The sequence below is a fragment of the Hermetia illucens genome, chromosome 2 (assembly GCF_905115235.1).
Source record: "Hermetia illucens chromosome 2, iHerIll2.2.curated.20191125, whole genome shotgun sequence".
NCBI classification, from domain to species: domain Eukaryota; kingdom Metazoa; phylum Arthropoda; class Insecta; order Diptera; family Stratiomyidae; genus Hermetia; species Hermetia illucens.
This window is the reverse complement of record NC_051850.1, coordinates 16,120,210-16,147,018: the sequence shown is the minus strand read 5'-3', so window position 1 is coordinate 16,147,018 and position 26,809 is coordinate 16,120,210. Positions and strand designations below refer to the sequence as shown.

The 26,809-nt window shown below is 42.3% G+C and overlaps 2 protein-coding genes across 6 annotated transcripts in view; one reads left to right on the top strand and one right to left on the bottom strand.

Moving 5' to 3' along the window:
* LOC119648013 overlaps nt 1-26,809 on the bottom strand; it is a 416,281-nt gene that overhangs the window by 136,615 nt on the left and 252,857 nt on the right. The gene's annotated exons all lie outside the window — the stretch shown is intronic.
* Nucleotides 13,044-13,683, top strand: LOC119648015 (peritrophin-1-like). The gene is made up of 2 exons (XM_038049420.1): nt 13,044-13,128; nt 13,188-13,683. The coding sequence occupies exons 1-2, from the start codon at nt 13,122-13,124 to the stop codon at nt 13,604-13,606; spliced, it is 426 nt and encodes a 141-aa protein (XP_037905348.1). The 5' UTR covers nt 13,044-13,121; the 3' UTR covers nt 13,607-13,683.

The window sequence follows — 26,809 nt, the reverse complement described above, 5'->3', positions numbered from 1 at the left end:
CAGTAATTTGGCTGAAATAGGGCTTACGTATGTTAGGCCCATTAGTGACCCTCTGAGAGTGTATGAAGTCCCAACGTTTTGAGTACTACATCCAGCTCCGCAAATGCTTTCAGTAAAATTTGCCCCACTTACGAGCCCCGAAAAATTCCAAGCTACGATTTTTTGGCCAAAGTCTTCTCATGTTCAAAACCAGAACGCTGAGCATCTGCTATTCCCTATAAGCCATAGCCCTGCTTCGGCCAAATGTAACTATCGCGATTCCAATATGGCTAGCTAATTATCCCCTCGTGAGTTGGGGTTTAAGAATACGCTCAAAGTCTTCCTTGCTTGTCGTAAGAGGTGACTAAATAGATGACATGATGACATCTGTTTGATCTCTCATCGAGCGCGGATATCGGAGTGGATATCTGGGGAAGCTTTTCTTCCGATTTTTGGCTTTGCTGGAGGTTTAAAGTATGTAAGTGACTATGTTCCAAACCCTGCACTCTTCCTCTTCAAAGCTGATGTCAAAACCAAAACTAGCATGGGTCGAGACCTATTATTCGATACTTAAATGTGGGAAAGTTCACAGTTCAAACCTTTTCTTCAAATTTCATTGCAACAGGTACAACCGTTTCTGAGAAAAGTATTTATAAGGCGCAGACCGACTCACATGATATGAGAGAAGGTATCCCGCGACATTTGTTTTAAATATCTGGGGTACAGCCATGAATTCAAATCTGGCATCAATAAGCATTACAGATCTGGCCGATGCAGACAGTTTGGTGAAAAAGGTCACTTGTTAAGAAATTGTGAGAGGGAACCCTGATATATGTTGGGCAAGGATGCAAATTTGATGTTTGTTCCTCTCTCTTCGATTCTGACAACGTGGCCCTTGTTGCAGGGAGCAGAATCCAAGGAAGAGGAACAAACGAGGTTTATTCAGATAATCCTTAATCCTTAATGCGAGGCATACACGCCCGTTAGCGCCAGTCAGCTCAAGAATTGGACGTGGACGTGGCGATTATTAGCGAGATAAAAAGACAACGCCATTACCACAAGGTGTACAATTGGAAATGTAATTGAATAAACAGAACACAAATTAACGGTGTTCATGGTGTGGAGCATGAGCGAATGTAACATGGGCCAGTGTTAAACACAAGCACAAAATCCCCCATCGTTATCGGGGTAGAATTAAACGAATGGTCCACTGAGTGCAAAAGTAAAGGCTCAAAAGTGAAACTGATATTTCTGGAAGCCTTTTCTTTACAGGACGATCTTCTTCTTTTTCTTCAGCCTTTGTTCCGTTCACAAGCGAGGTCAGCTCGTCGTGATCGGTTTCGCCATTTGGTTCTACCAAATTCATGATGCATGGTTACAAGTTGGCATTTCCTCCCTTATATTAGTTCAAAAACACGACATGTCTATGAATTGTGTTGAAGACAGAACTGCCTTGTAAAATTCAGGCCTAACCCGGCCGAGGCTAAACTAAAATTTTGCTTAAGAATCGAGGGATTGCTAAGTCCGCCATCCACTTAATTGAGGACCGTACTAGTTAGAGAGCAACATACTTTCCTGGTTGTGGTCCACGGAACCCTCATCTTTGGGCAAACATAGGGAGCAAATGTCAACTTGTAACCTTTTCGGTCACGCTGCTCCCAGGGCAAAGGTGAGGCAGCGTCTGATGAGTTGCCTCTGCCATGGACAAAACCGCAAGTCATACCCTTTGCAACTTGGCACTCCTAAGGAAGAGGGTGCTTACCATCGACTTCGATGTCCAGACCAATCTTGACAAGTGAATTCACGTTAGCGCGAATTACGTGACCATACCATTGAAGATGACTCTATCGCTGCAACCACATATCGATCACGGATATCCTCATTTAGGATGTAATCAAAACGTGCCACGCCACTAGTCCAACGCAACATTTTCGTCTCCATTACCGCAAGACGCCATTTATTGTCTTTTATAGTCGGCCAGCACCCAGAGCCATAGAAAGCGACTGGACGGACGGCATTGCTGTAAATTTTAGATTTGAAACGTTCGTTGATACGTGGACCGCAAAGAACACCAGTTGTGGAACGCACTTCATTCAGATTGCGCTAATGCGAGAAGCAACCTCATAACGCAGTTCTCCATTCGCTGATAGTACCGTAGATACCTTAGTCTTTCCCAAAGAGAGGATTGGTTGAATGATAGACATTACTTCTGTAAGCAGTGTTGCGGAATCATTGTTAATAGACTACCGACACTATTGTGGAATAATGAAATCAGGCATAGCTGCAACGAAGGGGGCGGGTTCTGAAGGTAGTGATAAAAGCAAGATCAGAGTGGTTAGTTTCTATTTTTAATACTAGTTTACCAGCTGGTGCTACTACTAAAAACTGACAAGCCCCCTGATAGGTAATCTTCATATCGCCTCATTTGTTTATTGGACGGCAGGGAGCGCATCATATAAAGCAGGCTGCTCTCAATTAGAGAAGAAGCAGGGAACATGTTTAAATATCAGTACGGTTTCGTACTATCTGATTCACAGTGGATACCATTATCGCAGTTGTCAATCTGGCAGACGAAGGAAATGCAGGTATAAAGTGGCAGGGCAGTACCAGAAAATACTGTTCTATCATCATACTCGATCTGAGGAATGCTTTCAGTTGTGCACAATGGTGATATATTATAAGATCGTATATAGTCAACTGGATGTGCCAACGTACATTATCTAACCATAAGCAACTAGCTTGCGAATAGAAAACTCCTATATGACAAGTTACCCTGGCCATGCTGACGACATCGCAATTGCAGTAATGGACAAATATTTTGAGGATGTTTTCTGGACATCTGTTAGGATGATCAAGAAATGTCTACCAACACATGAGTTAGAGTTGGTGGTTTCGTGCGAGATGGCATGTTGTAGAATCCATGGTGATCATCATTTACACAGGTATTACGCTGGATCATCGGTAACCTTTGAAGGAACATTTGATTTATGCAAGCGAAAAAACAGGGAAAGCTGCGATAACAGGCCTGATGTCTACGATTGGAAGACGAGGCCACCGGGGTCGCCTACCACAGCGTTAAGGTGTATAGAAGGAAACTATCGGCACTATATCTTCTAAGCACGTTAAGAGTTGCTAACGCATTCGGGACATCGTCAGACGAATCATTCCTAGCATCTGCAATGACATCCATCGACACGAATTAGTGAGGTTGAACGATTGGAAGGTACACAGAGATCATAATGCTAAAGAGTGATGACGGAGGAGAGAGTACGATGAGATAATTCTCACAAAGGAAGGAGGTTGCACAGGATGTTTCCAAACATTTAACTTTTGATTATGCGAAAACGTGGAGATATCCATTATCAACTGGCGCTGTTTCAGGCTTGCCAAGGTGGATACCGCCGGTATTTACACAGTTTTGAACATGCTAATTCCTCCTTCTGTGTTGAATGTCTAACTCCTCGTTTGCCCGAGATTTGCTATTGAGAGGGAGCAGCCTCTACAAGTGGAAAACCTTAAAAACAAAGTAGTCTACTACTGTCAGTTTTATATTGGACAAATATCGAAATAAGTGTATTTTAAGGTCTATGTGCATTTTACACAGGGGTGAATTTATGTTCTCGGATTTTTCAACTGAATGTAGCCTTAATCATAGACCCAACTTGGGACATGGACTGCAATTTGAAGTCATGCTCTGCTGGTATCCCAAAGTTGAGACCCGAATAATTGGTAAGAGAGGTAGTCATCAGGGAAACTTGTCACCCTGGTATAAAAATAGCTCAAAAATAAGAGACGGGACAGGACAGTGACCATAAAACATGAGTACGCATGAATAGGCATACTAGTTGTAGTCAACACTCTGCTGTATACTAGGCAGAACTTTATACGATAGACGTCTGAGCCACAAAGAATTTACAGAAAAAGTTAAGGAATGGTAAAATTGTCTCCTTCACAGCCTGGTAGCCTTAAATGTTCTTCAGCCAGATCTAAATTCGTCTAGGAATGGCAGGAAAGTTTTAAGACCCTGATAATTGAAAATCAAGTGGTATTGAAGTGGATAGCGAGACATGAAAGAAGCGGATACTAGTCACCATTTGTAGGACCAGCATCCTTACTCGGAATTAGCAAATCCGCAGTCATGGAAACCATAAGGTATTAGGGTGTAAACAACTAATCCATCAATGAGAAACACTTGCTAATAACCTGTCTCTGTCTTCCAAGAAAAGATCGACTCGCGATGGGAGTCTATATTGGACACCTCACCTGCAGATTTTGCGATGGGGACAGATAAGATGGTCTCTTTTAGCATATAAGACTGTCTCACACTAGGGCAGCGGAGGTACATACATTACCTGAGAAATAAAAAACCCCCAAGATTGGCTTGACCTATCGAATAGAACGGGGCTATTCACTTAAACAAATTTTGAAAGGACATACAATAAGCAGACAGGCTACAGAATGTGGCCACGAAACCCTACCTGAAGAAGTTCCTGTTAAAACTGCAGAAGAAGTCTTTGAATCCGTGGAAAAAATGTAGAAAATAAAGCGTCATGCTTAAACAGCACCTCAAAATCGCGGTTGGGGCAGTGCAAGAATTTGCTCAGGAATTTACGATTTGTATGAAAGAAGGACATATAGGCAACAAGCCATTAACCTTGGAACAAAACAAGCGCTTTGAATTCTAGGAGAAATAACTCCAGATCGTGTATACCGTCAGAGTATTCTGCCTAGAAAGAGTGCCGAATTGCGGACGATGGTCCAATAGCGTATTTAGCAAACTATGATGTACCACAAGGACCCATCCTCCTCCTCGTTGCTCTCTTGTTGGTGAGGGACTTCAATAGTCGGTTTCTCATGCTGAGTAGTCAACAGAACAATCCCAAATATTTCTAAGTAGGCTAAACCAATACGAGGAGCTAGTTAGGATTTGACACAGTTCTGGAGCGACAATGGAGGGTATCGAGAATATCTTTATCCTTTTGGAAATCACAAAAAAGCTAGTTGTCCGACATGTGAAATTGTTGCAATGTAGTATGTCGTATTCGAATACTGAGGGGCAAGTTTCTTGTGAATGTGCTCAGAGGAAGCAAACTGTATCATTATCGACAAGGTAGTCATACCATTGGTAGAATAATCAAATTGTGGAAGTGCAGACAGCACGCTTTCGGACTAGAAAGTTTTGTTAGTTATCCTGAGGCAGATTTCGGTGAGATGCGGGAGGTTGATTCGAATTTTTGGAGTAGGTTCAAGCAGGCCGTGCGTATCTGCAGACGGAAATATTTTAAGGGACTGAACAGAGGTCGATTTGGGTCCTTGGTAATCAGCATATAGAATCATTGAGAAGTTGAGCCTGTGGTGTATTTCTACAGCTTCTCTGTCCGCATCTTTCTCTAGATAGAACATATCATTTTTACCTGCGAAACGAGAGTTGAGAGTTGTTGGTTGTCCTTATCAATGGGACTCATCTCTCTCAAAGGATATTTTGGTATGACAATATGACAAAGATGGGGAACTTCAGAACTGTACCGCGACTGTAGGAGTAACACAGGGTTGGCTATTGAGCTCTCCCTCGCGGAAGGTGGTGTATACCGAAGTTTCTCTTCCTTTGAAATAACTTGAGGATATCGGATTTCACGTCAATAAGGCCATCGATCCTATAAAAATGGTGCTAAAGATGGCTTAAAAAAAATCAAAGGCGGTGTTGGTTGCAAACCTTAGGAAACAGAATATGATTGTTTTCCGAATTATTATTATATTATCGACCTGGGGGTAAAATTTAGGGAACATATAGGCGATGCCTGCAAAAAAATAACAGAATTGCCCACTCCGCCTGACCTAGCAGGAAATACTAAGGTTTGAAGGTAATTGAAGGAAGGTCAACCAGTTAGTAGTGTAAACTTTTTTTCAGCCCTTTTTCGAGACTACGCAGCACGTGTTATTACAGAAGTACCGTCCTTACGATAAAAAAAATAATAAATCCGCTTGAAAAAGTGGAGAAAACCGTCATTGGATTTACATAGTTATTTGACGTCTGAGGAGTGGATTAAATGAAGACAATACAAAATTAACTTCTCAGTCTCTGAAGGGAAGCTGTAGGAAGTGGTCGGACTGATTCAAGTGGGATGATTCCCTATTTACTCTTGAATGGGATTGTATACTGAAGATCGAGGGTATCTCGCGGTTTGATTTAGAGAAAAGAGGGCTGAAAAATGCTCTGAAACTTTACCGAACCGTAAAACGTATTATCGCGGACAAGCTGAAATTGGAGGAAACTAATGCGTAGTGAACTCTATAATAACCAGGATTCAGGTGGAGCTTCGCAAAGTGGAACAACCAGGAAAAATGCGAAGAGCGGGGAACCTGGGCGTTCCACGGAAAAAGAAGTAGGCAAAGGGTGAACAGCTGCAAGCTAACGCGCTAGTGTCTTGCGGAGTTGGTCACTTCTAGCCAAAAAAAATCCAGAGAGATTGTAATGCCAATTTTAAAAAGGGTTCTCTTTACACAAGACATTAAAAATAGAAACTCACGTTCAATGGGAAATTTCTTAGAAATCTTATGAGATTTGATATCTTGGTGATAGCAGGGATTAGATCATTAAAGAAAACTGATAGCGACAATCACATATGACAAAGCTTATTCATTTAGTAAAGTAACAGTGGGGCTCAGAGCAATGAACTCTCATTCACGCTGTCAAAGAAAAAGAGAAACTATCCTAACGCAGAACACTCTACCAAAAAATCCGAATTTTGGACGGTTATGGTCTAAAAGTAGTTCACAATTTAGTTAGGGTTCAATAATCGGCATAATATTCTAAGGTATCTCTGCAACTGAATATCTTTGATTAAAAGATTTATCTATAACCTCAATAAGTTTCCTTTCATAAATTATTGGCTTATTCGGACCAAATTGATAACATTATCAAAATGTATTTAAGATAGAAGAAGGCACTTTTCTGAATTCAGTCTTTGGAAAAATTCAACAAAGAAGTATCTATTCCTCCAATTGCTAAAATGCGGGGTATGTTCAGGTGTAAAGATTAATTATTTAGTTATTTTAAAATCCTATTATAATTACAGGTATTGCCTTCGTTCTACTTGGCTTACTCGCCTCCATTATTGGGTCGCAAGCTGAAGCTTATTGCGGCACTGTCCCTCATGGAGCAGCGATCCCTTATGACTATGACTGCGCAAGATATTTGCTGTGTCAGAATGGCATTTTCTTGATTAAAATTTGCCCCCAGGATTACGGATTTAGCAAGTTCACTGGGAAGTGCGAGTACGATCGTGCTTGTTGGAGTATACCACCATTACTTCCGAAGCCTTGATATGGTCTCCCGGATTACTCGTACGCTCCATATTCAGGATCCTGCAGATTATATTACTATTACGAAAAAGGAATATCTTTCTTGAATAGTACCTAGATGGATTTTGATTTGCTCCTGAATATATTGCTCATTTTATACTCACCAATAAAATAATTTTATGGATTCAAAATAACTTGACAATGGTTGTCGTCGCGAAGCTGTTTAAAGGCATTGAAGTGTACGCTAAGAAGCCAATCAAAGCTCCGGTAAAGGTGGTTAAGCTTGACCTAGAAGGACAGAAAATGGAGCCAGTCTTGGCACTAACTGTAGGAAAAACATCATTTTTCGGATTGATAGCGACACTGTCAGTGGCTTAGGAAGAAGAGCTAAGGTTTACCGGCTAAGGGACATCTTCAAAAGAAGACAATATTTGTTATACATAGATCTCCTGTTCAGTAAGGTGCAACGTCCGTACGAGAAAAAGAGAAGAAATCTGCCTGAAAAAGTAGCTCGTGTTGTAATTCTAGACAATAGCCTCCTATTTAGGGAAGTTCTTGTAATTCTGCTTGACAACAGTGCTGGCCTCCTTATTCTCCGCAATCGTGCTCAGAATATGGATGCATTTGTGGTAAAACTTCTTGGTGAATCGTACAATAGACCTCCTCTTCCCCGCTGGTTTCCGGTAGCTGACATTCTTGTCGGCCTTTGTTTTGGGGGAGCTTCGACATCGGTGGTTTCGGGGTAAAGGTTCTTTAGCTACCAGATAGGAAACTGCTGGTCTGGAGATCCCAGCTGTTCATTCTAGCACAGCGGTGCTACGGCTGGCAGCAACTGTACTGCTCTGTGCAGCTAGTCGTCATCCTATGATGCGCCTGTCAGTAATACCTCCTCTACTAGCATTTCCCGTTCTTATTTTATAAAGCTTGAGTCTATGTTTTGGTCCCAAGAGTCATTCGGGCGAACTGTCCACCCTGGATAGCTCGACAGTCAACGTAGGAGGAAACTGAAAGTGCCCAAGGTATTCAGAGTCCACATACTACAGACCAACCCCCGGTGTATGGTATTTTATCTTGGCTTTAGACCCTTTTAGCAATTTTTCTAGTGCAGGGTGGAGATATCCGTGCTTTTGCTTTGGTTGATCCCTGCCAGATCCGCCTGTGCCTTCCTTGTATCCACCCCTCAGTTCGTCAAATCAGCGACGAATCATCTGACGTTTGTTGTCACTTTCTAAGTGGATGCCTGGGAAATTGACAGAAGGCGAAATATAATCAGTGCAAGAAAACAAGAGGAGCAGAGTGTGTAGCGAAACAATAACGACCGACCCACGAAGCATACATTGTGAGACCTTTCAAAGACGTAGCCAGGAGTCATTTACGGCTGGCGCTACCAGATGATAATTCCACTGGCGGCAAACTCGCGCAAGAGGTGTGGAGCCGCATTGAGTCAAAGCTGTCGGAGATGATCATCGGTTAGTAGTCAAGCGAGACGAGATTCCTATCCGATTGCCGAAGATCCGCATGGATAAAAGACAAGCTAATTAAATTCTTGCGTTTTCGAAACCCCCAGCATCGCCTTAGGCGACTGACTGATTGGTGATCAAGAGGGAAGTCAAGTTTTACTAATCCGCCTAAATTAAAAGTGACTAGAGGCACTGGGAAAGGGGAAGTACCTGCAGTTCGAAGTCAGGAACACAAAGGTGAACGTGTTCCGCTCCATGAAACCCGATGGGCCGAATGGGTTGCACCAGTGAACCTCTGAAGGACTTCAAGATCGACTACACGACGAGGATTGACGATCAACTTACGCAAGCAGATCACACCGAGAGTAGTGCGGATAAATTTGTAGTAGTCTATTTGGCTCAAGACCGATTAACCCCAGCAGCAGAACTAGAATATCTGACGATCATCGCAGCAACGGGAGAGGATAGCCTTTTATTAATTGACATTGTTTCTATTAGTAGTCGGCATACATCTTTGATTTGGGGATTGTTTCATTTCCAGTTTTAGCTCTAGTGTTTCCTTCGGTTCGCTTGATACTTCAGTGTTCAACGAGAATGGTATTAAACCATCTCCAATCCCATTTTAGTCATTCAAAGGGAGGAACTACTCGTAAAAGTACACCATCCTTCCATTTCCTCAGCTGAACTGCGAAGGTTGAGAGGAGGTCGTTGGTATTATACTACTAGGCAACAACGGGACTTTGGAGGAGAGCATGGGCCGTACCTGACGAGAGATCCTTTTTAGATTACATTTACATTTAAATCTCGTTGCCGAAATCGGGGACAGGAGGGAGATCGAGTCGAAGAAGTTTGGTTAAGTTATAAAGAAAAAAACAAGGAAAGCAAAAGCAATGGTACCATTGGCATTCGCCCAGAACATCATTGGCCCATACCAAAGAGGCTTCACTTCAGGCAAATCAGCAACAGATTAGATTTTCTTTCTGCGGCAAGCAGCAGGATCACTCTCGAGAGCATTCGGCATCAACAACGGTCTACGACAAGGGGATGCCCTATCACGCATCCTCTTTAACCTGGCCCTGGAGAAAGTGATCCGTGATGCTGAGGTAAATGCAAGAGGTACGATCCTCTTAAAGTCCACCCGACTACTGGGCTATGCTGACGATATCGATATCATGGAAAGAACAACCCGAGACGTACAAACTGCACGAGATCTTGGGCTACACATCAATGAAGGCAAGACAACATATATGATGACAACGTCAGCATCGAAACCAACCAAACCGCACTGGTCAGAAGGGAAGAATAAAAATAGGAGACTAGAACTTTGAGACCGTTCACAATTTCTCCTATCTAGGGTCGCAACCGATAACAGCTACGATGGCAAAATCTGCACACGGTTGTTGTCAGCCAACAGGGCCTATTTCAGCTTACAAAAACCGTTCCGCCCAAAACGTCTCATCATAGAGTCAAAACTCTTACTGTACAAGACTATGATCTTGCTAGTCCTCATGTATTCTTCGGAGACTTGGGTTCTTAGCAAGAAAAATTACGGATTTTTGACCGCGTTCGAGAGAAGAATTGTCCGAAGGATTTTTGGCCCCCTACATGAGGATGGACTGTTCCGTAGCCTACACAACGACGAAATCTATGAGCGATACCATGATCGTCCGGTTGTGGATAAAATCCGGTTCAATAGGTTACGGTGGGCGGATCACTTAATCTGTATGTATGAGGATGATCCCACCCGGAAAGTCTATAAGGGCAATATCTATGGTAGAAAAAGAAGAGGAGGCAGACCCTGCCTGAGATGGAACCATGGCGTAGGCCAGGGCGCCAGACAGTTTTTAGGGATATCGAATTAGTGGACTTCGGCGCAAAACCGGGATGTCTGGAGTTCCCTATTAAGGCAGGCCTAGACCGGGTACCGGTTGTTGCGCCGTTGATGATGATGAAAGGTCAGGCCTCCAAAAAGGGCAATCGGAGCTGCTTTTAAAATCCCGTGCTTTGCAGAATACAGCAAAAAGACATTGCCATAGTGAAATGAAGATCTGTCCAACCTTAGGAAGCTGACTAGGGAGGTCTCCAACTGGCAATCATACAAGGATTACTTGAAGAAATACAAGTGGATCGTCAAGATTGCGGGGAAGCGGCCTAGTCTGGACTCTTGCCGGGACATTACAAATACCAACAAGTTTGAGAGATTCAGTAAGATTCTAGGTAAGGCTCATACTCATACAAATCTTTTTTTTTAATGGTTAAGTTTCTGGGGGAAATTTTCTGGTAAGAACACAGTATATAACCAGCTGGGTTATAAACAGGTTCTCTGCATATATATCGCCGGTCTAAGACGACAATTATGCCAGGTAATAACCTGGCATGACTTGGAAACAGCAAGAAAAAGTTGTCTCGTAGCTTATAGAGACTGACCCGAGATGTATTTCGTGGGAATACGTACCGCACTCAAGGAGACTTACGACTTTTTATAACGAAAGCGGGCAGACGCGTATATGAGTCCGCCAAGCAGTTTCATCTCTTTCGTATTGAAGACCTTAGATCGTGTTCTGAACCTCCACGACCATGGAGACGAGCCCCTTCTCCAAATCTCAACGCGCCTACCTTAAAGGCAAATCCACCGAAACCGCTCTTCACGTTCGGAATCCTAAAAGCAATATATCTATATCTAACTTTTGGGGTAAGAAGGGAACATCCAACGTTGTTAGTACCAAAGTTATCAAGGAGGTTTTAACCAGAAGAGGATTGGAGGGGTGTCCCACGTTAAGAACTAGGATAATTCAATTTGATCTGAGAAGTAATTACTCCACCAGAGCTGCAGACAAAAGGACGCCACAAAGTGGCACCATCTCTTTCATGCTCTGGTCATGGATCAAATTTCACGGATATTGGAAAAGAACGGGGGAAAGGTAGTAGGGTATACCGAGGATTGACGATTTTGGTGTTAAGAATGTTTCCTTGCATTTTAAGTGAAATTAGGGGGGGGGGGGGCAAGTTGTGGAAAGTGTGCGCGTGGGCTGGAAAATCTGGGCGCCGCATAAAGCCAAACAAAACGGAACTGATCATGTTTACCATGAAGACAAGGGTACCCGACTTTCATCTTTGGTGGTCAAATAGTTACAGATTGGCATTCTTCCCAAAATTAAATATATCGGTGTGATCCTGCATCTTAAGCTTAATTGGATAACGAACAAGGGAGTAAGAAAGCCAGTATATGTTTCTATGCCTGCGAGAGGACTTATATATGGAAATGGGATCTGTGGCCCAGGATGGTCCTCTGGATGAACACAACCCTGTCCGGTGCGGGTTAGTAAATACAATAGAGTCAAGTTTAATCGTTTTAAAGAGCCACTTCTGCAGGTGCGACTGGAGCTCTGCAGTCCTGTTCGGCAGCTCCCCTTGATGTACCCCTACGCCACGCAAGTGGGCATTCATGCTTTGTACGCCGTGGGAAAATCCTCCAGGCTTTAGTAGTGTAGGGACTATGCCGGCAGACTTGGTATAACTTACAGTCGAGGTTGCGGGGTTAGGTTGCTCTGGCTAGGGATAGGTAAAGAATTCCAACGCTAGGTAAGCAATTCTTTGTGGAGTTAAAAAAAGAATTAGTTGCAATATGGGAGAGCTAGTATCATTCTTGAATGCTGCGGGTTGGCTCGGAAGATCTGAGTTGGCTCGACTTTGCTCCTCCTGCTCTTCCCACAGCAGTCATGGCCTTAGAAGTTTGTGGCACCATAACGGCGCACCAATCATTAAAAATAGAAACTGATATCGAAACATAATAATATCTTGAAAACAATAATAGGTGTACTTACATCTCAATAGGAAATTTCGCAGAAATCTGTAAATTTCTTATGAAACTTGATATCTTGAAGTTGGCAGAGATTTAAGTTTTAATCTCATAAAATAAATTAAAAACGATCATCAAAACTGAACTGATATCGGCAAACACATATGATTCAGCTCACGCTAAGCTTATTTACTAATTTAATTTACAGCGTGGCTTAGAGTAATGTCTTCTCCCTCATTTTATCAGAGAAAAAGATAAACTATCCTATTCTAGAAAATTTTACCGAAAGTCGTAATTTTCAAGAGTCATGCTCTGAAAGTAGTTCACCATTTGGTCAGGGTTCAATAATCATCACAACACTCTAAGGTATTTCTGACGGCACGTAAATCGATGGAATTGAATATCTTTGATTCAAGAAATTATCTATAATCTCAATAAGATTCCTTCCATAAATTATTGGCTACTTGGACTTAATTGACAGCGTTATCAAAAAGTATTTAAGACGGAAAAAGGCACTTTTTTGAATCCAGTCTTAAAAAAAAAGTTCAACAAAGAAGTGTTAATTTCCGTCGATTTCTAAAATGCGAGGTATTTTCAGGTGTAAATACAGAATTAATTAGTTATTTTCAAAAACATTATAATTACAGGTGCGATCTTCGTTCTACTTGCCTTACTCGCTTCTATTATTGGATCGAATGCTGATGCTAATTGCGGTACCATTTCTCATGGAGCAGCGATTCCAGATGCCTACGACTGTTCGAAATTTCTGCTGTGCAGCAATGGTATTTTGGTAAATACAGTTTGCCCTCAAAATTACGGATTTAACAAGTCAACTGGCAAGTGCGAATACAACCCTGCTTGTTGGGGTACTTCACCACCCCAACCGCCCGGACTACAGAATCCCTGTATTGGTCGCCCAGATAATTCATACGCTCCATATTCAGGATCCTGCAGACTTTATTATGTTTGCAACTCAGGAGTAGCTCTTTTGAAAAGTTGCCCAGATGGATTTAGATTTGATTTCGTTAATTCGAAATGCATAATTAATACGACTGCATGTACTTAAAACGGAAAATACTGATACAGACATGTTGAGTATGTTCCTAGTTTCACACTCTCTAATAAACTTTCTGCATTAAAAAGGAATGTAATTATTCGAATAAGAAAAGTTTTCTATTCTATGGAAATAAAGATATTAGTTAAATAATAAATAGATGATAATGAATTTTCTCAAGTTGCTCCAGAAAGTTCCACCATGAAGTGATGTTAGGTGATGTTAAGTAACTTTGTGATATTAAGTGATGTTTGAATCACTTGGATGGTGGTGTTCCAATTGCGCTCGGTGAGAGTAATGTGATATTATACTTTAAAAAGATATCTTTTTTCTGATATTTCGTATATCACCCACTCGTCACCAATATGACGTTGCAGTCAGTGAATGAAAGAAGTCGCTCCAGTAATATGGGCATGTCGTCTGTAATGATGGTAACCCGGTGAATAAGATTTGCCTGAACATCGAAGTGAATGCAAGACGAAAGGTCAACAGGTGAAGGGGACAAATCTTAAAGAAGAAGAGAGTAAAGTTGTAGCTAGGATGCCAGGAATGTGGAGAGATTGTCAACAAAGAAGCAAGAAATAAGAATAGGAATGGAGTCATCGACCTTCCTTAATGTGGCATTGCTTTGGCCTTCAAATTTGTCTAACATTTTAGCTCAATGGAGCACGTGATACTTTGTGCCGTCATATATCGCTTTAATAACAGCCGCCCTGTGTAGAGCTTTCCAGATAGGCATCCAGTTCACGCGGTTGAAAGCTGATGAAAAGCAGGGGGAGCGGTGACCCAAACTTCGCCAACTAATCCATAATATCCGGGAGGATATTTATGTGATTTAGGCAGTAGGATCCAGAGGAGAAACCAACCTCTATTGATGAAAATTTTTCGATATAGTTTGATACGTTTCAGGATGATTTAAACTAATGTCTCCGTAAATACACTTCCCGATGTCGTACTTAAGGTAGGTGCTTTCTCTTGAATCTCAATAATCATCCCTTTCTTTCAATCCTTGACCAAGATCTCCTCCCCGTAACTAAGAATCAGTGGAAGTAACAATTCTACAGAGACTGCATAAAGTTTGGCGACTTTCTTCCCCTTGAGGTCGGTGATGGGAAATATAAGCTCGTTCCTGTTTAGAGGAGCAGTCCTTCTCAGCATGTCACGGTTCAAAAAAGGTGAAACTTCGCCGGATGTTATAAGATTTAGAATCGTAGTAAGGTGCTCCTCCAACTTCTTCAGCGGCCTACCATCGTGGATGGGAAGCCTGCCGTTAACGTTCCTTATTCGACCATTGAAAGACTTATAAGTTCTTTCGTGATGCGGCATGCGATAGCGAAATATATATTTGGGGCAGTTTCTGTCTTCCTCATCAACACAAATGTTGAATACCTTTTGTCATGATATAGCGCATTTCTTCTATTTCTTCATGGTAATGGAGCACCCTTGCGTGGTCGTCATTCCCGTTCCCAACCACCAACAGTACTCTTACCTCTTTACGTTTATGGATCCGGTTTCAAGTTTTCACATTCAGTCAGGTCTTGTAGTACCCTCGGGAGCCGAAACTTCGTTCGCATCAGATATAAGGGTATGGCCAGCCAGTGTCCATCAATAATTTAGGGAAGGTAGTTTAAAGTTGGCGTTATTTAAAATTTGTTTCATTGCTGGACGTCAGCCTGATCGCGTAGATGGCCTATGTTAAATTTGGGGGCAGACGTTGTATTTCCCTACGAACAGACACTGTAGCGACACATGGGTTTTCGATGCCGATGTCAGCATCTCTTTTGTTTTGCACATTCAGAAGACAATTCGCAAGTGTCCTGCTGATTGCGATATGATTGTTCTGATCGCAATGCCAGTGGAAACCCAACTGATCTTTTGGAAGTCTTTATGCTAAATTCGATGGTCAACGATGATGACGTTACGGTCACCAAGACAATGCCTCCCCATCACATGCTCGAGCAAGGTGCTGTCAGCACATCCATCACCATCATAATGTCGCATCTGGGAACGCTCTTAGAAAGTATCTATCTCCGTTGATGAATAGCACTGCATGATTGTCACTCTCCTTAAACAGAACCAGAATTCTGTAGTGAATGTCATGCCAGAAAGCGCGCCCTGTGGTAGTCGTCAGCGACAGTATAACGCAAAGGAGTATTCGCAATTTCCCTACGCTTAAATGCAGAAAGCCTGCTCATATCGCGTGAGTTGAAGGGAGCCAACATACCCTGGAAAAGAATCGCCATAATACAGGTAGGCAAGGAAAGACACTGTCAAGAAACTTAGGGGAAATACCTTTCAGTTTATAGCAAAGGCCGGTGGTCGCTTTCCAGAAATCTCCTGAAGATTTTTGGAAGGCGGTCACCTGCATGGTCTAGTTTACATGATGGAGGATCGACCGGATAACGATAATTCTTTTCTGGTTTAATGCGAGCGATAGACCCATTCTACTCAACTATACAAAATGGAGTAGGAACGTCGCAAAGGAACACTTGTTCCTTTAAGGACGAGAAGTGTTACCAAATAAACTAACAAGGTGAAGTCAACTGTACATGGAGTTCAGCCGGGAAATAAGCTTTGAGACTGATATCATCTCTAGCCGACAAATTAAAACCCAGCTTATATGCGTAATAGGCCATTATCCTGAATTTCAGCTTTATACCGATTAACGATTTAAGGGCCCCACATTGGGCGCCAATTACAACAAAAGAAATATTAAGTTCGGCAATGGTGGTCGGAAATAAATTGAAATACTTGGACTATGCCTATGTTGAATTATCACTAGAGTTACTGGTCACAAAGGACCTGAAAAGGGTGAAGTACTTGCTGAAAGGACATCATGGATGCAAGAGGAATGGTTCACAGGACTTTCAACTCGATGTTTCTTTAAAAAATCACAAGTGGGATGACTAGCTAGAAGACTCCCCATATCTTGAACATGCCATTCAAGGCATTAAATAAATTTGAATGTGATAGATTCTTCTACTTATGTGATGAAGGTCGTGTTGTTAAGAAATTTCCGCTCTGAAGTTGAACCTCGTCTTGGGATGTAATATTTGACGGCACTCTTTTTGGAAAGTTTGGTGTGGGAATGGTTTTCCATTGGAAACGATCTCGATCACTCTACAGTTGTGACACTATATAAAAATAAAAGAAATGCTCGTAGATTATTAATTAATTTGAGTATGTTTACCAGCGCAGGGATTACCACTGATATGGCGGGCATGACATTGTAATTGTCTCGGACGAAGTTTGAACAAAAATTAAATGTAATTGTTTCAGATAGATTAGATATCCGAGGTCTTGATTTCTGATTACTTAATACCATAGGCTTCTAGTTCGTCGAGACTAGAGATTAACGGTAAATCTAGCCTATACGTGGAGTTGTAGTTTCATCATGATGAGTTAGCATTTAAGATAAGCTGTATCACGTGCGATAAGTTAAACTATCATTTGGCAAGCACTAGATGCGTCCAAGCCAGAGAGAAGTGGCTGATTTCCAACATATGCTCAGTAAATCACTGTATGACCTTTGGCTACTTGGGAACCTATTTTAAAGCACATATCCCATGAAGCACAGGCTCTGCCCAATAATCTGCGGCACAGCACAAAGAAAAAACGAGCTGATTAGAGTCTGCAACTCATAGACGCTTTCGCCGACACGTCAAAACGCGGAGTACGTATTCATCCATGTAAATCCACGGAAAGCTTCTCTGTGTAAAAAGCAGCATTTCGATTGCCTAAGATCGTTCAGCACCATAAAAAGAACGCCATCGCAAGGTCACTCCTAGATGTGTAGGCAATCATCAAGCCGGCCAAACTTGACGCGAAAACCATCAGTGACGGTCGGGGTGAGCGTAATTCAGACGTCGCGTCGTAAGGGTCTTCTGCGATGTCTCTTCATATGTAGTGCAGGACAGCCTTTAAGGACATCGATGGGTGTCGCATTAAAGTGCTAGAGAAATATGCTCCCAACTAAACCATTTTGTCAAACATCATGAAAGAGACGCTGAACTCACGAATGTATTCCGTAAGAAAAAGCATAATTGCAATTCGTCCAATATCACTAAAGATCGGGATTCAGACTTGGACCGTGTCAACATAGACCTCATTATCATGACAGGATAAATGAGTGCAACCGCAATTGGCAAGTTTATGGGGTGGTCACATGCGAGACTTAGGAACATTTTATTCCGGCCAGATTGTAACATTTCCTCCCTCTTATCATCGAAACTCAATACAATGGTGTAATCAGTATCCTTTGGCTGGCCTTAGTTAGAGCTGGGAAATAATAAAAAAAGTGCATGAGGGTGTCGCCTTTTCGTTCTTTAACTTCGGCAGGTATAATGTATGCTGAATGTAGAGGCATGGTCTCCTATTGGCCACTGCTCCGTGATCATTGTTGTGATCCTGTTCCTGAGTTTCATTCCCGCGTTTTGTCGAATAAGGGCTAAATTCCTGTTGGCAGCCAAAAGCGGAACTCCTTTTTGAAAATTGTTTATCTCGTCGTACGAGAATATAGAGGTGACTTTATTTATCAAATAAGCTGGTAAATTTGTCGCGCTGCTAACTTATCGCTGATTCTGGAGCCTTCACGTCTGTTGTAATAGCTGCACTTTGTTTAGATTATACCTCAGTCGTCACCAAGCCTTTCGTATCGGGACCATTTTCGTCTGAAAGCCTTTACATGGCCTGGAAGCTATACGATTCCACACAATATAGGCTGTATCTGATGTGTATCCCCCTCGCCAGCTCTACTACAACTACACATTTTCTTTTGAATCCGTCGATTAGAAGATGTCATAATCTTGTAGCACAACGTCGGTCGTCACATCCAAATTTCCACTCGAGCCTAGCCTACGTGTAGCTTAGCTCATTGTACATGTCCAAAGTGTTTTGGTAGAAGGTCCAAGACATATATAATCTTAAAGCCCCCTGTTCAGGCTTTTGATTTTCACAGCTTCACAGCACTACAAGATAGACTGTATTTGTCGGTAGAAACCACGCTTCCTAGGTATATAAATTGATTGACACCTTCGACGCTTTACCCATCCATACAAACGTGGAGAGTGTGATGACCCGCCAGACTGAGAACTATGGCTTTGTTGGTGTTTTATCTCCCAGGCAAGTTTACTTGCGTCTCTTTCCAAATCCAGAACCATTTAGCCAAGGTCCATGACTCGGTGAGAGAGCAAGCAGATGTCATTAGATTAGTCGAGGTGTTTGAGAAAAGATCCCATAATCCATTGAATTTCTCCACGTTCTCCGGACAAGGTAGCACGAAGAACATCGTCGAAAACAAGAAGAAATAATATTCGTGACAGAACGCAACTCTGGCGGACTCCGCTTTCGACCTCAAAATCATCGGTGCAGCATATGAGATTTCACTCTGATAATGGTTATTAGTTTCTTTGAAATACCCCTCCTACGTGGAGCACCCCAGATACACTCCCTGTTCACACTATCGAAAACCTTCTCCAAATCGATGGAGATAATCGAAAATCTAGACTCTGCGCACTGTTCCAAAATGATCCCCAGGGAGTTGATGTGGTCAATGCAGAAGGATCCAGAGCGGAAACCAGCCTGGAATCTGTCCATCAAGCCTTTGGGATATTCCTTGATGCGTATAAGAATTATTCTAGCTATTGTCTTTGCAACGGCAACCAATTAGTCCGCAAGCGAACGAACTTCACCGGGTGAAATACGACTAAGAATCGTGTGTGTTTGAGGTGGGGGAGAAGCAAAGCCTCTGAGCAATCTAGTGGCCCATTGTACTCGATTCCTCTATCTAACGCAATATCGCAGATTCGTTATGTATCGCGAGATTTCCGTTAGTGGATGTTATGCTACTCGCTGCAATTGTAGCACATCAACTCTAGAAATAGGCGGGGTATTCACATAGGAAATGTTCCGTGGATTCCGCTTCCTCATTACAGAAAGGATACGTGTCATCTTGGAGAATTCTTGTTCTGAACATACGTATGTCCAGGTAGTGACTTATGGCCAGTCAGAATGCCTACAATACTTCTGCAGTCTTCCTGCTTTTCGACAGGATAACATTTGTCGCATTTTTGCTTGGTTCTGACAGTAAAACTTTGGTGTGTTTAGCATCATTAAGGCTCAAGCACCTGTCGCTATGAAAAGCTTGTTCCCAGTTTTTGATAGCAGCATTAGTCAATGCTACTGACACCCCAATTGCTGATCACAGTCCGGACCCGGGGAAATTGAACTCTCTTTTGCAGAAGCACACCAGATTTCATTTCCCTCCACATCACAATGACCCAGAGTAGTCCCACCTTATTGAATCTAGAAACAGAATTCAATCGATTTTTACATTCCTGAAAGATTTTTGAAGGTAATCAAAGGGCTGCTCAGCGGTCTCAATGCAGCTTGATTATCGCTACAGATTGCGATGTGCCTACCTTTCAATGGCTCGTCAATCATCCAAGTTGCCGTCCTTAGGGTCGCATTCAACCTGAAAGATCGTTGTATATTGTCCCAAGGGAAAAGCCCACTTCTCGTTTTTATTCGAGAGGTAAACCCTGTTCTGGTTTTGAGCCATCGGTGTAGAAGACGTCAGTATATCCTGACACGCATTCTTCTGGTTCATCACAGTTTTCTCTTTGCTTCAAGATAACCTTATATCTTCTACTAAACGGATGAATGGGGATCCGGGAAGACATTGCGAAAACTAGATTCACCGGATGCACCGGATGTCGTGCTTATGGCCCCGGTGATATTCAGACACACAGTCCTTTGTAGTGTGGCTAGTTTGCAGCGAAAACTCTTTTTCTTCACCTTAATCCACCACACTACGGAAGCATAAGCGAACGTCGGCCTAATGATAGCAACATATATTGGCATTACTACCTGATGCCTGACTCCCCATGTCGAGGCAAATGTCCGCCTACACAGCCCATAAGCTATGAAAGCTCATTTCATCGTTGTCCTACATGTTTGTTCCAAAGAAGCTTCTTGTCTAGAATAACTCCTAGATATTTCAATTTTTCGGAGACTTGAAGGGTTGTACCCCTCATCTTTGGAAAGCAAGGACCATTTAGTTTTTTGCTTTTTGCAAACAATACCATTGTGGTTTTAGCGAGGGCAATAGAGCTTTCAACCACTTCCGTTCATCGATCCGCTTCCACGGTTTCGCAATCAGCCTCTTCGGAACGTGACCGTCGATGAACTATGCTCATCGATATTGGTATATCTGCCGTCCGATCATCAAGATAGCTCTCCCACTGTCGAGCGGCAACTGGATTATGCAAGCCGTCGATGTTGTACCTAGGGTGTAACAGCTCCCAAAATTTTCGGGAAGTAGTGGACGCAACATGCAACTAAACTCTTGTTTCGCACATCCAGGAGATAACTCCTAAATCTGCTGCTGATCGCTAAGTGTAGTCTGGGTAATTTGCGAACGATGTCGGGGGTTGGATTTCAACTGACCTTATGACAGGCTCTGTGCTCGAGCAATGCGCGTGGCGGTGAATGTTGCAGACATCCACAAACTTCCCACCATTACCGTTATTTCCGCCAGGCATATGTTTCTCCATCAAATGTCCGGGCCCAGCTTGGCATTCGGATCACCAATCACGATCACAATGTCGCCATTAGGAAGCCTCCCCGGAACTGCGTAACTCCGTTGGTGCGTAACATTGTACAATTGTGATGCTCCTTAACTTGGACCGTAATCCTGCAGTTAGAAGTCTGTTTGAAACCGAATTCCAGGTCAAAAGAGCCCACCTTGCGGTAGAAGTGAGAAGCAACCCGTCACCGGATTCGCGTTTGTTACCAGTCGGCTTTCTAGAGTACAAAAGAACATTGCTGCAAGAGGGAGAGAAGTACTCGCCAGAGTGCCGCCATCTTAATTTGTTTAGGCCCAGAATGTCCAGCCTATATAGTTGGACTTCCCGCTCAAATTGGATTAGGCAAGCATTCTGTGTACCCGCGCTACCTTTGTCTAGGAGCGTTCGCACATTCAAGGAACCAATTATATTCTGTTTCCAATAGCCAAAGGTCGTAGCTGTGTTCAGTCCTTATCCGAGACGATTTTGACGTTTCGGTAGTAATAAAGCTTGAAAACTTCTAGATTGCTGGTCACCAAATTTTTATTTATTTTAGTCGCCTCTTACGACAAGTCGGGAAGACTTTGAGTGTATTCTTAGGCCCAAACTCATAAGGCCTGTCCTGTGCCTGGTATCCTAATTCTAAAACCTCAACCGCAAGGTTTAAATTGGGGAGTATCAACTGTGATTAAAGAAAAAGTTATGGCTGGATATTCTCCAGTTCTTTGTTTTGGGAATCTTAGGTATCTAGGTACCTAGGTAAGGTGATATGGAGGACGGGAAGGGATATAAATCTTCAGGTCTGCTTTAATGTGTCCATTTTTGCTGCGAATCGTGATTATGACCAAGTTCAAGATCAAGATCACCCTAAATGTGACAAAAAACACAATAGACGACCTAATACTAGACTTTGTGGTACCCCAATTTGGCAATATCTCTCGAAGCTCATTAAATTAGTACAGGAGGGAGTGCCAAACATTTTTCTCTGAAAGGTTTCTACTGATCAGTCACTCCAGGGTATCCGCAAAGCTTTCTTTCAGGATTTAAATTTGTTGCCAATTTGATTTGGTGAGAGGAGAGGGTTATCTTGAGACCACATACTTTACTGCGGCTCATATCAGGTGGAATGTAGTAAAAGAAGGAGCCCTAAGTTCACACGATCGATCGCTATCCATCCACCCGATCTAAGCCTTTTTGATAAAATTCTTTCTATCGAGGTGACATTAAGGTCATGCGGTTTTACCGGTGGATGCAAGGCCTTCCTAAAGCCCCAACAGAAATTAAGGAGAATGGCACCCGAGCTGTACAGCGCATCTGTTTACTTGAGGTCAGGAGGAGCTCAGCTGGGGTTATGGGTACAACCGCAACCACTATGAAACTTCTACAAGGGGGTCAAACGCAAATAACTGGGCCGGAGACACATCCCCCAGGAATTCTACTGGTACATATGCTGTCAGAGGGGCATCCCCATTTCCAAAGTACCAGGTAACCTCCAGTGGGGCTTTAGTGGCAAGCGATAATTGTGATGAGTCCCTTGTGGTCTCGGGTCTGATCGCCATCCTTGAGAACGTGGGGACGTCTATCAAGGTGGCATAATATTCAAGGCCAAGTGGGTGGAATACCTGAACAAAAACTTTTTAGCAAATTTTTCGAAACAGTAGAAGAATGGTTGGTTTCTGCGGGATGCGGGATGCGGGTGTTTTGTTTGTGGGTTTTCTTTTTATTAATTTCCACTTTCCGTGCGCTTAATAAGATTTAAGTGCGTAGAGGTCGCTTAAGGCAAATGAGTAATTCAACTATAAATTATTGGGCATTGCAATTCAAGCGTTAAGAGGACAGATTCCAATAGCAGTAATTAAGGAATGCATTAATTAATTCGCGGCGCTGGGTGACACAAATTTCAACCCAGGCCTTCACGGGGTAAATATATAAGTGTACGTTTTATACAAGTTGTAATCTGTGATTAGTTGTGCCTAATTATGTGGCTGAACTTCAGGAAGTTGATTCAAATTAGAGCATTTGATCACAATTACGGTTAAAATTGAATGATCATTTATTATGCAGTCTGAGCAATGTGCAGCATTTCATATGCAACGTGCATTAGTATCGTATTCGATGCATTAGATGCATCCTACTCATTATCGTATTATGGTCGTCAATTAATGGCCTGCAGAGGTCTGCATATATCCATACATAAATATGTATGACTTTGCAGAAAGGTAGCCCAAGTGGTTCATGATTCGCATATCGTCTTATCAACAGTGAACGTGGATACATACGTTCATACGCAATCTTTGGCTCATGTCTTTCCGGCAGTAATTGCATCAAACTCATAAATAACACATGCGGCTTTTACTTAATGTCTAATGGCGTACTTTACGTACTTTACGGGCGTTAGATTAAGCACATTATAAAATGTCGACGGGATTTAAAATAGTGATTACTTTCGCCCAGCGAACGTGACGAAGAGTCCTCACCAACCGCCGCTGGTACACGCTGGATAGCTTCTTGATAAAGAGCTTGATGGCTTAATTAGTAGCAAAATCATTCCATTTATGGTACCGCTATTATTAAATGCAATCGCGATGCCTGTCTTTGCATCAGCCAATTATAAATCTGATTCTATGCAGAGGTGCCTGGGTACTCGTGTTTTTTCCACCATTCTCAATGCAAAGAAGCTACAGATGGTTACTCACTTTCTTGACGGGAATGCATATCGTGATATCGTCGAATGCATATCGTTGCAATCAAATAATATACTCGTGGGAATTTGAAGGCCGACCGGATGGTCAGCGACTGTAAGATAAAAGTTGCAGTATCAGCGGATGTCCTAGTTTTATTTGCAGAGAAGCGTATCTTGAATCGTGATTGATGATGTGAGGAGATGAATCTGACGGTTAGGTTTCAATACGAGATAGTATTGCCAAATTGAGGAGGAGAGATGGTTTAGGTGATTCCAATTATGTTGGGAAATGGTTTGTTTTCTTTTATATGAGATAGATTCTGGTAATTAGTGCTGGAATTCGTAAGGAAAAGCTTAGAACAAAGTGGGTCAAACATTACTTCGAAAGGAGTTTGAAATGAGCTGAAATTGTTACTAAACCTCTCTAATGCCTCTTTTTAAATTACGCTACAAATCAAGTCGGTCCCTGAATTCCAGTCGTCTCCGGTGTTATTTAGTAAAATTTCAGAACTATACCACAGTCGTAAGCAGTGCACATGCCAGCTTTTCAGACCTGAAGGGACCTCGGTAGCTTCAAACCACTCCAACCCATAATGGCACTGGCAATGCTGCCTTGAACTTGATTTACAGCTCATCATTTTACAGAATTTATAGCGCAATAAAGTTGAAAGTGAAGTTACTGGTATACCTGCCAGAACGTTGATATTATTTTCATGCCACTTGTCGGGATATCTAAAGTGAGAGTCAATATTAAGTCCAATGCAATCTATCTGCTCCTTGATTGGCAAAAGAAAAATAATGAATTTAATTGCTTTATTAATGTATTTTCTTTTTCTATTAAAAAATAACTAACATAAGAAAGGCAATAATCGACACTTGCTCAAGGCAATTCTGCAAAAATGCAATGTTTTTTCACTTTCAATCAAAATCAAGCAAATTGATCTGGACTTCTTTCATGTACTCTATATTTCTGATGACTTTTTTTTCACACTTTTCCATATATGGAGGACATTCACATGAGACTGAATATCATTGAGTGGCTTTTTGCCTTTAAGCAGAATATCGAATAACGATATTTAGAATAAACATTGGTCACTTGTCTGTAGAATATTATTTATACCCAAGTCAAGCCGGTTGTACGGGTGTCATTGTTGATATTATGAAAAATAATAATGGAAGAGGAAAAAAATAAATCGAAAAATTTAGTGGAATCATTTTGTGGGAGCGTTTCACGTGACAAAAGATTTTAAATGATTGCAATTTGAGAAGTTCATTGTTTTGATTCAGGGGCAAATAACCTGACTCTTATCAGCTATTTTTATAACTTTCATCTGGTTGTTATGACTTCCTTTATGTGGTAGAATGAAAATGTAATAATAATAAACAGATATGATATGTTTATACACTGTTTTTTATAAACATCCCATAATATAATACTAAATCGATTGTGAATCTATCTGTCTTGAAAATTTCATCGCCAACAATAATTATTCGTTGATCATTTTTGTCCAAAGGACGCGGTAATGCTAAAGCCAGTCTTCAGTTTCAGTAGATTTGTTTTTGATACTAAGAAAACGATGTATCTAAATTTAGATGGACAGGCAAAACAAAGTAGTATCTGAGTCAAATATTTGATTTGTTAGAGGTCAGTATCGGCTTGTGGGTGCTTCTTGTTTCTGTTGCTCGGATCCGAGTTGCGATCGTCATGAACGTTCGTGTTCCGTTTAGTGCTTGTCTCATTACTGTATGCGTGTCACTTGAGCATCATTAAGTCTAATATAAAGCTTAATGATTCTGGATGCCGGCCCAATTTTCAACTCTGATTTATGTCACATTTGCAGAGCATGCTGAAACCCTGGGATAAACGTTTTGTGAGATTACAACACTAAAGGTTCATAGCCCTGTGGAGGTGCTGTAGTCTGGAGTCGCTTAGTGGAGATTCGCCCGCTCCACACCAAAGCATCGCAACTCACCACGACTGGAAGCTCCCCCGCCTGAGTGGCTTGTCTACCTGTTGTCAGCACGGAGCAATCCGGCGGCAACGAAAATATAGAGCGTCGTGAACAGGAATCCTAGTTTAATGCTTTGCAATTTTTTTTGTTAAGTTAGGCGCGTGGGTTTCCAGTGGTAGTAAGTTGCGCTACTTTGCTGTGGAGCTCGGACGAATCTCCGCTAACCGACTCCACACTACCCCATCCCCCGTTAATACTGAATTTTAGCGATAAAACCCGCCCCCTGGCCCCCCAACTTTAGGGACACCAATCGAATCTGGACCTTTCTTCCCTGAGACCTCAGCCTTGGAGACAAAAGGCTTTAGCCTGGGCCTGGTGTCGACGTCAAACTTGAAGAAGTATTCCCCTCTGTTCAATACTTAATATGGGTCCTCATATCTTGATTGCAAGGCCTTCTGGGAAGTATTCACGCGAACCAAGACGTGTGTGCAGACATCTAGGTCCTTCGTGGCGTTAGTCTGATTTTAATTTGGCCACGCCGTTCCGAAGCAAGCGCAAAAGTCTAGTGGTGGAAAGGGCTGATCTGGTATCGAACACAGGATCGCTGGAGAGTCTCAAATTCTCTCCGTATACTAGTTCGGCGGAGCTGGCGGCAAACTCTTCACGAAGAGCTGCAGGTACGCCAAGAAGAACAAAAGGTAGGATTTGCGACTATGAAGAGTCATGGTGTTTGTAGTCCAATTATAGCGGCCTTCAGTGTCAGAGTCATTCGATGGCGTCTGAAGCTGCCTAACTCCGAGAACAGTAATCACTTCGGCTGGAACTCCAAATCGTGGGATCCATTCCCGATAAAAGGCCTCAGCGCACGATTGTGCGGAAATGTCGGTCGGAAGCATAGCTTCAGGCTACCACGTGAACCTATCAATGATTGTGAGGCAATACTTCAAGCCGTGCGAATCTCACAAGGGGCCAATGAAAACTCTTTGTAGACTGTACGCGCTTGGTGACTTTACAC